At 45.9% G+C, this 17,993-nt stretch overlaps 1 protein-coding gene across 1 annotated transcript in view; it reads left to right on the top strand.

Annotated features, from left to right (window-relative positions):
• Window positions 1–17,993, top strand: part of CTCFL (CCCTC-binding factor like) — a 232,565-nt gene that overhangs the window by 43,965 nt on the left and 170,607 nt on the right. The window contains exons 3-4 of the mRNA XM_085615156.1: window positions 9,535–9,717; window positions 10,263–10,500. Of these exons, the coding sequence (XP_085471282.1) occupies window positions 9,535–9,717; window positions 10,263–10,500 (421 nt within the window). The remainder of the gene's footprint in view (window positions 1–9,534; window positions 9,718–10,262; window positions 10,501–17,993) is intronic.

The following is a 17,993-nucleotide window of genomic DNA, read 5'->3' as shown; positions in this document are numbered from 1 at the left end:
CTTGCAGGTTACTAAGGTGGCATTGGTTTTCGTTTGCCCCTCAGGAAAGGTGAAACATTTCCACACCACAGATGAATATCTTGGTGGGCGTGGCGGTTCTTCCAAAAAATCATCCTCATATGAATGAGGAGATCCTGGAGATGCCTGCTGCCCTGAAGCCATTGTTTTAAAAAAAAAAAAAAGTTAGAACTAAGTGTAAACTTAGTCCAAAAAAGGTTCTTCTCTGCAAAGAGATGATCCTCCAAAGAAGGTCAAAGAAGAATGATTGAAATGGGTGAGGTCTTTCAATAGTTAGAATAGGAAGTGTAATGAACCAATCAAATCTCTTTTTTTCAGGTCACATGGGATCCGCGCACCATGCGCATAGGCAGCACGCACCGAGCGCGCATCCGCGAAATTGAATTTAAAAGGAATATAGGATCAGAAGTAAAAATATATTACTTTTATGAGTAGTTTAGAGTTTGTCTTCAATTAATATTCACATGAAATACATATATATATGTTTTTATAGATGTAAAATATTTCGCGGGATTCGCACGCCCACCGCGTCATACACGCACATGACGTATGGCGGAAGCGCGCAAGCGTCACGTATCGTTTGTGTCGCGTATAGGCTTGGAGTCGCGTACCAGTCGCATTACAATCGCGCACCGAAATACGTACCCAACATAAACCGTATGCGAATGCTTTCGCGCAAGGATCGAGAAAGGTGCACATAGGGTGCGCGAGTCCCCCAAAAAATAAAAATAATAAAGTATTGAAAATATAGTTTAAAAAATATTTAAAGAAATATATTTAAATATTTTTTTAAAATGTACAATCTTTTTTAAAAAAACATTAAAAACAAATAATATTTTTTAATTTTTAAAAGAATTAATTGTAAAAATAAGTTACAAAAATGGTGCTAAAATTATTTTAAAAAACATAATTAAAGGAATTGACACACTGAAATAGAAAAATTTAGAAATCCAATGAAAATCATTAAACATCATAGCTTTAGAGATAAGTTATAGATAGGAATTAGCATTTAAAAAACCTTTGAAATTCACTGAAAAAACCATAGGTTTCATGCACGTTATAGTTAGGAATTGGCACTTAAAAAACCTTAGAAATTCACTGAAAAAACCATAGGTTTCGGGGGTGTTATAGTTAGCTGGACATTTCCCTCGTACAAAACCCTAGAAATTCCCCCGTTATAGTTAGTTCAGCTAAGTATAACCTTGTGCCCCCGCAATGCACTGCTGATGATGTCACATATTAAATCACTCATGACATGGTCAGTGACATCACTGATGACATCACTGATGACATCTCAAATGACATCACTGATGATGTCATTCATGTGATCATTTGATGCTTCTTGTCACACCCTAATATAACCTTTCATACACCCACTCTAAATTACATACTGCCACTCTCAAAACCATAGACAATCCAACACCAATAAGTACATACCCCATCACTGACTCTTAGGTCTAAACACTCATCCACTCACTCATCTGTACAGTCACTCATACTTATGGTCATTCAGTACAGGACTATCATATGCACTTTTACAACTATATAGACACTCCCACACCGCTATTCATCCATAGAGTTACTCACACATATACTCAGTCATCCAAGTAATTAATCACACACCTATACAATTATACACGCACAAGCTCTAATACTCATACAAATACTAAACATTTTTTATGGTCTTATACAATCAATGATACTAGCATACACTCATCCATACAGTCACTCACACTATCACACATTCTCAGTTATAGTTACTTCTGTACTCCAACATACATATATACTGCTTTTCACATATGTAGTAAATTACACATGTATTAATGAAATATATATTCTCTCACTAACAGAACCATACATACAATCACCTACCCATACAGTCCATCACAGCTGCACTCTTAAAACCATGCACCCACTGAATCACCCACTCACACATCTATGCACAGAGTCACACACACTCCACCCAATCAAACACTCAGGCACCCATACAGATACTTAGACAACCAATCAATAACCCATATAGACACTCATGTAGCTGTTCACAAACCCATGCAGCTGCTTACACGCCAACAGACAGACAGATACAGACATTCACACAGTTTAGTCACTAGTCCGCAGTTACATAGATTTAATCACTCACTTATGGAGTCAGTCACGCATCTACTAAATCATACATTCACACACTTATACACCCACTCATTCTTCCATAGGCCTTTCCCTATATATATATAAAACATACTTAAACTTTACAGAAACACACAGTCACTGGATGATGTCAGCAGTGATGTCATTTGAGATGTCATCAGTGATGTCATCAGTGATGTCACTGACCATGTCACAAGTGATGTAATATGTGACGTCATCAGCAGTGCATTGCGGGGGCGCGAGTTATAGTTAGCTGAACTAACTATAACGGGGGAATTTCTAGGGTTTTGTACGAGGGAAATGTCCAGCTAACTATAACACCCCTGAAACCTATGGTTTTTTCAGTGAATATATATATATATATAGTTACAGGGATGTTATAGTTAGAAAAATAAAATTTAAAAATCCTCAGAAATTCACTGAAAGAGCCAAAGGTTACAGGGACGTTATAGTTAGGTTCAGATTTTACTCACACAAAAACATAAAAATTCAGTCGTTATCTCAATTAACTATAACTCGTGTCCTCGCCATGCACTAATTACCCCACATATTACATCCCTCATGACATCTTCTATGACATGTTTAATAATATCTCTGCAACATTTGCATTCAAATTATTGATGAGAAAACTGTGCATGGCGGGGGCACATCAAGTGCTGTGATGAACTACATGTGATTAAATAGCCCAATGCCAATACTTTCATGAGAATCTTTTAGTCTAAATTACCCTTAAGTGGTATAATGAGAAGACAATTTCACTATTTTATCCCTTGCCAGTTTTTCCTTGATCTCTAGGATATGGGTTTTATGGTGTATAATCAACATCATCCTCTAGTAGGTGGTTGAGAGGATGCTTTCCGGAGCTTTAACTTTCCTGTTATTTTCAGTAGATTCCGGGATATGTAGCTGTTAGTGCTTGATTTAGCTCAATGACATCCTAACAGTGAGGAGCTTCTGGCGTCATTTAGGAGAACACAAAGATATTTGAGTCACTTTATCGTATGTAACATACCAGTTGGTCTTTCATATCTCTAACATATCCATTCTTTTGAATTCTGGAATATGTAGTTCATTGTTTTAGTGCTCTATTTTATACAGTGAAATCACTAAATCGGATTGCTTCTGAATGTAGCACTATTTAAATTACATTGTTATGTTGTGATCCTCCATTTGGTTCTCTGTCAATGTTTATCGTTGCATTTCTAATTAATTAATTTTTTACATCCTCTCTTTCTCATGCATCATTTTTAGTAGAGGCCTAATTTCCTGCCTGTAGTGTGTGTCTTTCATGGTTGTAAACAACTCGGGGTATCTGAATCCCATTGTTGCAATCTACAGTCCACTTCCTTGCCCTTCTCTCATTCTGAAATGAAAAAGTACAACATTTGGACTAATTGGAGCACCAAATTAAGTACTCTCTAAGGGTTTAAAGTATGAGCATTGTTCTAGGACTTTAGGTCTGTGCATTTATATTTTTCTAGCTTTTTTTTAATATTCTATTTTATTGACATTTTGTAAAACAAGGTAACCAAAGTAACATTTGTATCACTGTGACATGGAAAACATTTAATTGCAAATCCAAATATTATCCCCCCCATCAGTTGGTTTAAAAAAATAAAAGGAAAAAAAGGAAAGGGCCTGCCCTTAGCGCTAAGAGTAGTCAGTCCAGTGGTCCTGTCCAATTGCCCCATATTTGTTCATGCTTGTTCAGACACCCTCTTGCCTCATTAACTGCTTTTTCTTGGACAGCACACCAATCAACTCCCCTACGCCATTTTGAAATAGAGGGAGATTTTGAGCCTTTCCAAGCTATTGCAATGTCTCTTTTAGCAATCAACATGGCTGTTCCTAGAAACAACTTGTCAGCTTGAGAACCGTCCATTCACTTTATCACCCCCAGAAGAAGAGCAAGAGGATTAAGGGGAACCTCCCCACTCAATTCAGATGTAATTGACGCCCAGTATTTAGATAATTTTTCTAGCTTTTGTAGTGGAAAGTTCCATTTCTATTAAGGACACAGAGGCGAGGATTATGCTTTACTTTCTCTGCTTTGTTAAACAGCAGCCCTATTAAACCATATTAAAGAAACTTCAAATCCTGTGAATCCCTGGGGATAATGCAACAACAGTTCATTCAATCAATGTGTAGATGTCCCTTCATAGTCTTCTGTTGAATCTCTTTCTTCCTCTTTCTTCATGCGACATTATTCTGAATTCTTGCAACCTATTCCTTTTTCCTCGAGTCAGCTCCTGTGAAATTATAGAGAGCATTGAGTCAAGGACCCTAACACTGAGGGAAGCAAAATATCCATCGAGGCAGCAATGAACATTGATTCATTCTTCACCTAGTGAAACTGTGACTATATCAAAGAACTTTTAGTAAGGATAAATTACTTACTCCGAACTCGTCTATCTACATAAGTCACCGTCGATCCTGGACCCCGGAAGGGATAATCCGCACCTCTGTGTCCTCAAATTTTATATTCTATGTCAGGACGGGAGATGAGGATTATGCTAGTTTATGCGCCGTGCCACAAGGATCATCCCTCATCCCCACCCAGTTCAACATCGACTTGACCTTCCTCGCAGATGTCGTCAGATCCCACGGACTCAACATAATCTCCTATGTGGATGACACTCAACTGATCCTCTCACTCACCGATGACCCCTCCAACACCAAAACAAACTTCTGTAACACCATCACCAACGTAGCCAAATGGATGAGAGACAACTGCCTCCAACTCAACTCTGACAAAACTGAAGTACTGATCTTCAGGAAGAACACCTCTGCATGGGACCACAGCTGGTGGTCTGCAGAACTGAGACCCACACCCACACTGACCGATCATGCACGCAACCTCGGCATCATCCTCGACAGCCAACTGACCAAGAAACAACAAGTCAATGCAGTCGCATCCTTCTGCTTCCATACACTTCACATGCTCCACAGAATCTTCAGATGGATCCCAACCAACACCAGAAAGACCATCACTCAGGCCCTCGTCACCAGCCGCCCGACTACGCTAAAACACCCTCTACGCCAGCATCACCGATCAGCTCCTCACAAGACTTCAGACCATTTAGAGCACTGCAACCATACTCATCCTGGACCTCTGCAAACAAACTCACATCGCCCTCCCCCCACCTCACCTGAGAGACCTCCACTGACTCTCCATGCAGAAAAGAAGAAAGTTCAAGATCCTCACGCACGCATACAAAGCCCTCCACGACCTAGGACCTGCCTACCTCAACCATCGACTGAACTTCCACCAACCTGCTGGACACCTGCGCTCCTCTTTACTCGCACTCGCATATACACCCTGCATCTGTCACAGCCGCAGCAGTGGCCATTCCTTCTCCTACATCGCTGCCAAGACCTGGAGCGACTTTGGCCCACCAGCTCCGTACAGCCTCCTAGCTGGCAGACTTCAGAAAGTGACTCAAGACATGGGTCTTCGACGGCGACACAGTGTCCAGATGCCTCTTGGGGTGACAATGTTGCGCTTTACAAATACTGTTTGATCGAGTATTTTGGTATGGGGACCAGCGATATCCAGTGGTTTGTCTTCGCAGGACTGCCTGAAGCAGCTAATGCCTTTCTTGGGGTCCTGGATGTATTTGGCGAGGAAGATAGCCATCCGGGGGTCTCTTTCCGGACGGATGGCCACTTTGCCTTCCAATGACGGGTGGGGGCATTTCGCCCTAAGACTGTTATGGACCGCTTTGAAATTGTCCAGGGGCTTGCTGGGTCTCTCGGTCACGTATATGGCCACCTTGCCTGCCGGCACCCAGTCTAACAATCGGGGGTGCAACAGGCCATCCGGGTTTAATATGTTGGAGTCTTGCCACTGCGTGCTCTTTCCATCGCTGGGCGACCAGAAGTCAGAAGAGGGTCGCCGGGGTCTGTCTGGCTCAACATCTCCATCTGATCAGGTGGGGGAGTCATTGCTGTCGAGCAGCGCTGGGAAGGCGGGTGATGCTGCCGGACTCGGAAGACTCTTGTCTGGGAGTATTGACTGGGGAGAAGACCCCTCAGGGGCTGGAGGAACAGTGTGATCCATAAAAGCACGCTTCAGCCTGTCAAAGTGATCTAAATAGACACCCAGGTCGTGGTTGCTCTTTTTCTTTCACTTCTGGGGTGCCTCTGGCTGTCTTTGGGTAGATGACCCTTGGGGGTTTTCCCTTGGGTTGAGGGGCTGATGGCACCTTGCAGCCATGTGAAGTAGCTTCTGCTCCAGGGGTGTCATAGCCTCAGAGACTGCCTTTCGTATAGAGGCATCCAATACCTCGCAGAAGTTGTCATCTATTGGGAGGTAGGTAAGAGACTCCTACTCCATGTAGGAATCATGAGACTCATTCATATCAGGGCTGATTGGGCTGGGGAGTTCTCAGGGATTTTTTATGATGAGCCTGAGAGGCCATTGTAAGGAAGCTCTAGGGACACCACACACACTTATTTCTATAGGACAGATGAGAAGTATTTGCATAACAACAATTCCTGGGTCGGTGTCCCTGTTGAATCACTTAGTAGTGCTCCGCCAGAGGCATTAGAGTGCTAAACATTTACTGAGAAATAAGAGCACCTTCAATACAGACCGCTGCCTGGGGCATCTTCAAGCGACCTGTGCAGCGGAGTCTCGCAGTCCCCTGTGTGGCGTCTGACTCCAGGTGATTCAGGGCAAGGAAGGCGGGCGTGGCTGGTCGCATTGCTCCAGATCAGAAAAAACGATCCGAGCAAATGCGGATGTTGCACTCACAAACGAGATGTGCCTCACAGAGAATGCCTGCGAGTGCCCTCTAGCGGTCGGAAGACTGCACCGCCCGACAAGCGTCGAAGAGGCACCAGCCCCCGAAGACCCTCAGCGACTGCATAGGAGCAGCAAGGCATTCCCGCGGTTGCGTTGCATATAAAAGGTTAATGGCCAGTAAAACGTAAAGATTATAAACCAGATAAACGCGGCCCATAGGCATTCATCACCTAACTGCCGGCTGCTGGAGCAATAAAGAAAGATAGTCAACATAGGGCTATGAATGGACATCTACTTACTGATTAGATGGACTGTTGTTGTATTATACCCAAGGTTTCATGGGATTTGAAGTTTCTTTAAAATGGCTAATATGGCTGCTGTTTAATAAAGCAGAAAGAGTAAAGCACAATCCTCGCCTCTGGGCCTGACATAGAATCACAAATACATGGAAGGAGATGGTATGCGGAGAGTGACATTTGATCTTCCACTTAAGCAACCCAGTCAAAACCTTAGACCATAGTATCGACTTGCATGCTACTCTTTCGCAGTGTGGATTGGAGATTTGCCCAGTATACCATTCACCCATAGGTTCCCTGGCCATGGTATACACACATTATTTGTAAATTTTTTAGATGGCTTTCCAAAGTTGACGAGTAAGACAGTCACATCCATCTATTCTGTCTCTGGGCCATCAAAGGTGTCGACCTTGGAATTTATGTTGAGTTTTGATTTGGCCTGGGTCAGATGCTTGGTGGTTTTAATTGATACTTTTGAAGGATTCTGCTGCTGAGTCAGCATTGTGTAAACAAGGAAGAGAATAATGTGAAAGTACTCGCAAAGGACTTGCTTCCGGATTTGGACTACTATCAACATTGTATGTCTATCTTTATAATTAGGGAGTCTTCCAGTCAGAGGCATCAAAGGGACTTGGGAGAAGGTGCTGTATTAGTGCTTGATAAACCTGCTCCCCTCCGCAAATCAGGAAGAGGATTTTTCGGGTGGTGCCAGCTACTAAAAATCTCATTGATTGAGCTCTAATTAACAAGCAGGAATAGCTACAATACTTCGATTATTGCAATGTAACCTCCCCGCTCTACTTACAACCCACAATTTAAGGGATTTAGCGGTTCAAGCTAGGCAAACAACCATCTTCATGAGCTCTCAGACTTTGGCCTCCAGATCAGATACTCGTCTATCTGCGTCAGTCACTCTGGCAGCTTTGTTCCTTAGATCCTGGTGCCGCAGTGCCTCGAACAACTCAATCTCCTTAATCTTCACTTAGAGCACTATACTTGTCTAACAACATCATCTCCATTGAGGAGGTCAGTCCAACCTAATACGTTGCTGCGATAGAGGCTCCCTGGGACAGAGGGAGCAAATTATCCAGCTTCTATTGGCTGGGAAAGAGATCAACTTTGCCCTTGGTCATGGTATTTTAGTTCGTATGACTATGAGCGAATACAGCCGAGCAGAATAAACTTCCCAGGTTTAAGTGCTGTTCCGTCACCAGGTAATAGACATCCCACACAAAACCAGGAGTAAGGAACAAAAAATAACCAGATTGCAATACACTGTCCAATGTGCTTCAACCATTTTTTAGCCGTCAATCCACTTTGTGTGGCCTTCAGAACAGGCACAGGTTTTCAGCCTTTCCACTACTCGCTCCTTGGATCACCAAATACCCTCATGTTAGTTAGAGGGCCTATTCCAGGTGCATTAGTGAGGTCCGAGGCAGCGCTCAGTTCTTGGACCACTTGCCTCCAATAGCACCCTTTAATTTCCCAGACAACAGTTCCTGTCACATGGAAGCTCATCTACATCCATCACAGACTATACTCTATCTTTGACTCATGGCTCTGTCTCTCTTCCCATGTTTTACCAAAGCAGTCCATCATCAGGTTACTAGTAGGGTTGGTATTGCTTCAAGATTAGTTATGGTTCTAAGCCTTCTCTGTCGTTGTGTGAAGTCTCTCAGTGGGTAATCATGTGGGCCATGTCAATCGGGAGGGGAGAAAACTTTGACGACACTGGCAGTCAGCCCCCTTAGCGTGTTGAACAGCCTGGTTCATGGGTACATCCCGTCCTTCCTGAATGGCTTACTTTGTTGATAGTGTCTAGAAGATGACCCAACCCAGAATTTAAACCATTCAAATCACCTGCTAAGGCCTGGTCACTCACCATCCTGTCTCTTCCGATATTACCGCTGTGCATACATCTCACTGTCAAAGAGGAACTCAGTGTCCTATAATCCACCATGCCTGGGATTTGGGGTTGGAGGGTACTGTTCAGTTCCCTGCACACTAGGGGATTGTGCCACATTCATTACAGGTATGTCGCTGATCTTCAGCCTCCCCAGGCTGCTGGGCACCAGTCACCACCCTAATGGAGGAAGGGCCCCAATCCACAAACCACATGGCTCTTGGTACAGTTCGAGTCTTGGGCAAGTCCAATCTCTCCCAGGCCCCCACCATCTAGATTGTTTTACTGTCCCAGCAGCCACTTAGACCCTTCCCACTTTTGTCGCAATGGGGCACTCCGAGAGGCAGGGCACACCCAGAAGCAGACATTGCAATAGATGATCACCTTGGGTACCACATCAACTGGGTTCTTCTGTGTTCCTGCAGGCATTGGAGCCTCACATACTTCAGGCGAGAAGTGAAGTGGACCGGAAGTCAGACTTGCTTGTCACCACCCCGGGACGACATGTAGCTGCCTGTCCAGTGCACCCGAGTCGTGATCCAATGACCATTCACCAGCCGTGCCAACCAAGCTCCAGTTTGGAGAACCTACCACCAAGGAAGGCCCAGGTAACACCATTATTCTTCAACTTTAGTCCGTCAGAGCAATTCTCATGGCTCTATACTAATGCCATGAGTGTAAAGTATTGCTATGAGTCTATAGTAATGTGGTCATGTCTGGAGAATGAAACAGGATAACAAAGCATCTGCTGTCTTGTTCCTTAAAGACACTTCCCAAGTATTATTAATATTGATGATAATAATCATAATAATAGTAATACCAATAGTTTAAATTCATTGAAGTCTCATGCAGTGCTTTGATCACAAAATAGCTTAACCATTGAAGATTAACTTTGCCCTATATATAGTCACTAGCAACCTTGTCAACAAAAGTCTGAAAAGAGTATCTGACGCACAGGGTTCCATTTGAGCAGCCAAGCTGTCTGGCCAGTTTAACTCACCTAGGCAGAATACCAAAAGGGCATCTTGTCCCTTCACTCCGGAATGGTATGAGACAAGGCTTAGAACATGGAAACAAGTTGCAATGTTTTATCTCTTAAGTTTGAGGAAGTTAATGACCATGTTTTTCATAATTCGCTTTTTGTAAATTTTAGGTTTGCCAAACTGTAGCTGGTGATGACGAGGGCCAACAGAAGGTTGTTTTGATGGAGGAGAACATCAAAGACGTTTCACAAGTTAAGAAAACTAAAAGGATGAGTAGATTGGAAATAGAGGAGCCTCTGACAGTTTTTACATCCAGTGAAATACAAGAAGATTTGCTGTTCTCGCAAACAAATGCAAAAAAACCTGTGGATCCCAATGCTCTTGTGACAAAGGGAAGTTCCGGAATAGGTAACTAGATCATTCTGTTTGATTAACCTACAAGACATCTTATGCAGACAGTTAAAGCAAATGGCGTAGGCCTGTGTTGAGCGCTTATGAGTCTACCAGTCTGCTGTCTCCTCCAAATGCTTACTTGTCAGTCTGTCAGTGACACTGACCATTTAAATGCCACGTTTGCTATGCCCTAGAGGAGGTTTTAGCCAGCCCACTATTATTGTCTTTGGGAAAGAAAGTCGCATTGTTGTTGTTATTTAGCTGCAAATACCACAAGCCTTTTCTACAGGTCCCTGCTCTCATTGGATGTTCTGGGGTAGCCCTCTACTTGGTGCATCCTCTCCAATTATTATCTATGAACTAAACTACCCCAGCTTTACATTATGAAAATATTGCAAGTCAGAAAGGAGTTCCATAACCATATAGAGGCATAAAGCTGCATGGACACTTCACACTGTACAGGGCCTGCTGTGCACTGTATTTCCTTCCCTCTTATGTCCATTGCTGTACACCTCTCCATATCTGACCAGCAGTAGAAAAGGCATTTGCATCAGTGAATGCCTGACTTTTCACAGAGTATCTTCTGCAGGGGTGGCTCCTCCACTAAGGCGGAGGAGTGTCGCCCCACTGCTTTTTCGCAGTGCAAGAAGCAGAAACATAAAATGGTAATAACTGCAAGAAAGCAGAAGAGAATGGTTTGGTTGCGGGTGGGCGGGTCTGCTCTGCGAGCAGGGCTGGCAGGGGAGGAGTGGAGTGCTCCCTCCGGAGTGCGCATGACTGGTTTGGTCGGCCCATTGGGGTCGACCAAACCAGTCATGCAAACTCTGCCCTTCTCCATGTAGGCTGAAATGCAGCCTACACGGAGAACGTGGCCGGGCCATTAGCCCCTGGCTGGGCAGCGTCCCGACCAATCACAACGCTGAAAGTGTTGTGATTGGCTTAGGGGTGGGAGCCTGGCTGCCTGCTTCCTGTTTCAGCAGGAGAGGAGCAGAAACGATGTGGGACCCGGCCACCGGGAAGGTAAGTTTGTTTATTATTAAATTAATCCCTGCACGTGAACCCCCTCCCCACGAGTCATGCCAGCCGTAATTGATATACTGCCAGCAGCACAGATGTGCTTCGGACACAGTACTTGAACTTCCATTCTACAAACCCATAGAGAAGGTCCGTGCTTTCTGCTGTAGGTCAGGTAGGCGCCATTGTGCCACCACTGCTTCCTTGTTATATTATCTTTCAGAAGACTAGCAATACGTTTTTCTCATTATAGACTCGTTCAGAATGTGTAATAATGAAGCAAATTAAATAATTGCATGTAGAGATAAGAGGCTCTGTGGGCCTCCCGAGAAGACCCTTGGTTTTCACCTTTACATTAGGTCACAAATACAGTGTTAATATATTGAAGTGCATAAAAGTCATTAACCCTTTGTCCATGAGTAGCCAAATAGTACATATATTTTGCCTAATAAGTACAGTTTTCTTTCATTTATTGTACATCATGCTCTATAAATTGACTTGATACCATCGCAAGTTACATTTCTATTATGCACTTCTTTTCCCCGGCTAATAATTTGGGTGTATATTTAGAGAATATTTTCAAACTGTATAAACTCCTTTTCTAATGAAGAGCACATATATATTGATGTCATTACTCATGGAGATTCTTAATTCTTAATTTGAATTTTAATGTGATTCTTAATATGTTTCAATCATTTGTATTTTCTTTTAAACAATAGATCAACAAATGAATTCACAATTTCCTTTGCTTTTTCTCTCCCTTCCTGAGTTCTCGCGATATTATGTATGATTTTCCTTCAGTAACCCTGCTGAAAAAAGGGAAGCCTAACGTAGCCACTTAACTCATGATCAACAATTTCAAATAGTTTCCTGATCATCTTAAAGGATGTCCTATGAAAGGATCTGAATTGCCCTCAGTGTTCTTCAACATTTAAAATGTCTGGTGATTCAGCCGAAGAAATCTAGCAGCACACTCCCCTGGGTACTGAATTCCCTCTTCTGCCTGCTTTACCAAAGGCACTGTTTTTTCCAATCCCAGGTCTAGCCAAAGCCTACAGTACCATTCCAGTTCAACGGGGTGATCAGCTCTGCCCCATCTTTTTAGCTGTGACTAGTAGCCATAGGACTCTTTGTGTCCCTCTCAGTTGCCCATCCAGGCTAGCATTGTCCTCAGTCCCCTGAGGGGAGCTGCAATACCAGTGATATATTCTATGGCGCTTAGTACGGATTCCTCTCATTCTTTTCAGTTTGTGGATACGCCATAGGATGTGGGTTAGTTCTCCCTTAACACCGCATTCTCTCCAGCATATCTTCGGACGGTGCTTATTCACATTGGAGTGTAGTGCTATCTATAAAGTATTTTCAAGTTATCTTCCCTACGATTGGTATTAATTACTCCTTTCTGGGAAGAGTACCTAAGGGCAGCCCATTGTTTATCATAAGGTGGACCCAAACTCCTTCTCCAATGCCACTTGCAAACTCCATTTGGGATGTATCTCCGCTGTGCGAACTATTGTGTAGAGTTTAGATATTAATTGTTTTCCTGAATGTGAGGACTAGCAATTTTTCAAATGATGTGATGGGTCTAGAGTTGACCTTTCATGCTGTTGTGTACATGGCCCAGTAGATATCTAAATCCTTCTAGCTCTATTAGACCAACATTTTGTTTGATTTGCTCCAGTGAATTTATGTTTCCTTTCTGTAATACAAAACCTAGTTCCATGCATCTGCTGTCTCTTCATGGAAGGTACTTTGTCTAAGCTAGCTTGGAAGCCTGTGTTTTCAAATCAGGGGATAAAAGGAGAGGAATAGCTGATTAAGTATTTTTTAAGATTTGTTGCATCCCAGGTTGCTAGAGTAGCTTCCATCACCTGAAGTGTTTCCTGAGTGGTTTCAATCGATTCTGCTGAACCATGGAATTTACCATAGGGACCTCCCCACAAACATATGGCCTATAAAAAAGCATTGTTTGTTGTTGCCCTGGACCAGTCCCTCTTGTGCCATAAATGAGTCCATTGATTTTCAATGGGAGAAAGCCTTGTCTGAGGCTTATCCTTAACCATTCCCCTCCCCAGAATATTTGGACACAACCTTTGTTGTCCTGAGCCTTCACCCGGTCGGGTCGGCGCCTTCCAACCGCTCAGGGGTCAGTTCTGCAGTCAGCAGCTACTGCGCACATCGGTGCGTCACTTCCCAGGGCACCGTGACAGTAGTTCAGGAGGCAGACCGGCCTCCCTGAACAGACATCGTTGGCAGCCGGGATGCCTCATGGGGTGCACTTGGCTCTCGCCACAGCAACGCTACTTTTCCCTTCCTTCCTCTCTGGGGTACACATGCAGGGCTGCGGATGCCGACACGGGGCTCCGTCATGTCGCGCAATGTCATGAAGGTTTCCCACTTCACTGGGGCTCAAGGCAGAAGGCAGAGCAGCATGCGGGCGCCTCCGAAAGTCTGACTATGGAAGTGCACTGGCCCTTCTGTGCCTTGAGGGTCCTGAAGCGCATTCACAATGTTGGCACTGTTCCTGTTGGCACTCTTACAGGGTGGTCTGAAGAGCTTCACAGTCATTCAGGGCACCCCCTCCTGCTTATGTCACAGTGATGTACGGTTCAATGTCACACAGTCTTCAACCGCATCCTACCCACTTCCACACCACAGTGAGCATTCAGCTCATCGGCAGTGCTGGTTGCCTCCTCCTGTGGCAAGTCCTTCCCTCCAGGGCGGGTGACTACTGCGGCTGCAGGGGTGTCAGCAATGTGGGCGGCTGCAAGGGCCTCATCGGGTGGCGCCGGTTCCTACACTGGGCTGCCTTCTTCTCACCCTGCTTCAGCCGCTTACAGTAGGTGCAGGGGTGAGCCTTAGACTCAGGCCACACTTCCCCCATTACACACTGACGCTGCTGCCAGCGTACAGGCGGGGCATGTCCAGCTCGTCGCTATTTTAAAAGGTTCGGGCCCTAGGCCCACATGCATCATGAATAATGCCACGGGACACTGCATTATTTTATAGGTAACCAGTCTAGGGCATGTGTGCACGGCCCCTTTTATTAGCAGGGTCACCTGACCGGTGACACCTGTGATGGATGGGTGTAAGCCACACCTCAAGGAATTGCTGGCGGAAACACATAGTGTAGAAACACTAGCTCGTGACCAGCTGGTCACTACAGTCGCCTTTATTATTTGATGAACTGGTGAGCATTTCTTGGACTGAAGTTTCTTTTTTACCTTGTCAGTGAACTACTCTCCTACCAACACAGCTCTGCCTAAGTAGGTGCTGCCCCTGACCCTTTCTGGTCTGAGTTCGAGGCCCTCCTTCTCCCGCAGGCACCCACATGTGCCTCATCCCTGGTGGTCCAGAGGGGAACTTTTCTAGTCTACCGCTGCTCTGCCCTTTGTCCCTCTACCTTCTGATCACTTTTATCCCTCCTTCATTTTTTTTATCCTCTCATGTCTCTTTCCTCTTTTTGCGCCTGTTTTCTCTGTGTCCGTGCTGCTGCTCATTACCTGCGGCACACCCTCCTTTCAGCGCCGCCTCTTGCTTTTCTGCCTCCCAGCTGTCCAGCCCTCCCCCTCACACTACCTATGGTGACCAATGTGTAGCCGCGCCGCTTTGGCGCGCCAAAGGCAAGTCCATCTGTATCCGTCCATGCCTGGACCACGCCGAGCACCACAGACCCTGGGTCTTGGACCATCCACCGCCATAACACCAGCACCCTCCACACCCACGTCATACCGCCTGCCGCCAGGCATCGCTGAGTGACATCCAGGGTCCTTTTTCTTGCCGGAACTGCATCTGCACCTTCGCCTGCCACCGCACACCAGCCCCACCCACTGCACAACTGGCAATTACCAGACGCGACCGCCTCAACTGCATCCTGCTCAACACACGTTCCCTCCACAAACATACCATAGAGACCTGTGACCTGCTCGACTCTGTTGACCCTGATATTGCCTTCCTCACAGAAACCGGGATGAACCTCACCTCCACTCCGGTCATTGCCACCAACATCCCGTACGGCTACAAGATCATTCACAAGGACCAAATCAACAAACTGCATCAACAAACCGGGGGAAGGCATCGACATTGTACACAGAAACACCCTCTGCCTCACCACCCATGCGGATGACCACTCGACCAACATGGAGCACCTCCTCTTCCAGGTCCAGGTACAGACCAACCCAAACACCGACCTCCGCGGCACCCTCATCTACCGACCCCCCAGACCCCGCTCACCCTTTAGTGGTTCCATCATCGACTTCATCGTACCACGCGCTCTCGCCTCCACAGACTACATCCTCCTTGGTGACTTCAACTTTCACCTGGACAACCCCAACAATAAGAACACCTCATCCCTGCTGGAGAACCTCTCCACAGTCGGACTCAAACAACAGGTCACCTCCCCAACCCACTCAGCAGGACACACGCTCGATCCCATCTTCTCTGCCAGCGACATCACCTTCAGCCACACCACCGAGCTCCTGTGGACCAACCACCACTGTGCCCACTTCTCCTTCTCCAAATCCACCGTACACCACCACACCCACCGCTACCCTCGCAGAAGTTGGAACAAGATCCCAGAAGAACAGCTCGCCACTTCCTTCAGCAAAACCCCCCCACTTACATCCATGGATGCTAATACCTTCGCACGCGACCTCCACCGATGGATCTCCAACTACGCAGACACTCTGGCTCCCCTGAAGAAAGCCCCAAGTAAGCGACACTCCAAGAAAGCCAAATGGTTCCCTCCCGCCCTTCATGAGTCCAGACACACCTGTAGACTGCTCAAGAAGAGGTGAAGGAGATGCAAGACACTTTAGTCTTCAAGTTCACTGTCACCACACAACACCACCTCATTAGAACAACAATGAAAGCGGCCATACTAGAAAGGATCAATGCCAACACACTCGATAGTAAAGAACTTTTAGCTACTAGAAAGGATCAATGCCAACACACTCAATAGTAAAGAACTTTTTGCTGTGGTCAAAGAATTCGCCAGAGACAGCAGATGACCCACTCTCCTAAGACCTCTGAAACAACCTTTTTCCACCGCAAGATTAAGGAGCTATTCGACAGTTTCAACAGCCTCGATACCCAAACCTTCCTACCCCACCCCACACCCAGTGACACCGGACCCAAGCAGACCCTACTCAGCTGGACTCCCTCACCGCTGATGACACCCTCAAGATCATGAAGAGCATCCACTCTGGAGCACCCTCGGATCCCTGCCCGGACCACATCTTCAACAGAGCTGGCACCACCATCGCACGCAAACGATGTCACACAATCAACTCTGCCACCTTCCTGGAAGACTGGAAACATGCAGAGATTAGCCCTTTGCTGAAGAGACTCTCTGTTGACTAGTCGGAACCCAAGAATTTCAGACTCATCTCTCTTCTCCCCTTCCAAGCCATGGTCATCGAGAAGGCCATCAACGCTCAAGTTTCTGAGTTCATCAAAGCAAACAACATCCTGGACCTCTCTCAATCCGTCTCCCAAAGCAACCACATAATGGTGACCGCCCCCGTCGCTGCCACAGACAATGTCTGCACCCTCCTCGCCCGAGGTGAAACTGCAGCCCTTATCCCCTGGACCTCTCGGCCGCCTTTGGTATCGTTTCTCACTGCACCCTATGCACAAGACTCCACGACGCAGGCATCCATGATAAAGCCCTGGAATGGATCCGCTCCTTACTCACTGGCTGAACACAGAGTCAGACAACCACTATTCCACTCTGAAGCCGCAGAGATCAGCTGCGGAGTGCCTCAGGGCTCCTCCCCAAGCCCCTTCAACATCTCTCAGCCATCATCAGGAACCACGGACTCAACATCGTCTCAGCACACAGGTGATTCTCTCCCTCAACAACGAACCTACAGTCGCCGAGAACAAATTTCATGACGGGATAAAGGCTGTTGCCACCTGGATGAAGAACAACTGTGTTGTGCCCTATGACAGGTTGACACAGGTAGCCAGGTAGAGTTTTGTTGTTCTCTTTATTGGCTCCATGTAAGTATGTACATCAGTCCATATTCCAGTTGCCAGCCTTCACTCCTGCCCCACCAGGAGCATCCTCCCTGCTGCTCAGCCCATCTCCAACTATCACCACTCATCCACACAGGCACCCAGGCATTCCATTCATCACAGTCACACCAACATTCCGATACCATCTCACACTCTGGCTGAGTAGCTAGGAGGAAGCTAGGCTGAGTAACATACATAAACAATATGAGGATATAACAAACTGCCTCAAGTTCCACTCAGAGAAGACCGAAGTCCTCATCATGGGCTCCACCTCATCCGCCTGGGATAACTTCTGGTGGCTCACAGCACTTGGAACCCTCCCCCCTCCACAACCCCCCACCCCAAAAGCCCCGGCCGGAACCTAAGCATCATCCTCGACTCCTCGCTCACCATGTGTCACCAGATCCACACCCTCTCATCATCCTGCTTCCATACGCTACACCTGCTCCAAAATATCTTCAAGTGGATCCCCATCG

The sequence above is a fragment of the Triturus cristatus genome, chromosome 7, assembly GCF_964204655.1.
Source record: "Triturus cristatus chromosome 7, aTriCri1.1, whole genome shotgun sequence".
NCBI lineage: Eukaryota > Metazoa > Chordata > Amphibia > Caudata > Salamandridae > Triturus > Triturus cristatus.
Note: the sequence above shows the minus strand (reverse complement) of the source record. Positions and strands in the feature narration are given on the sequence as shown.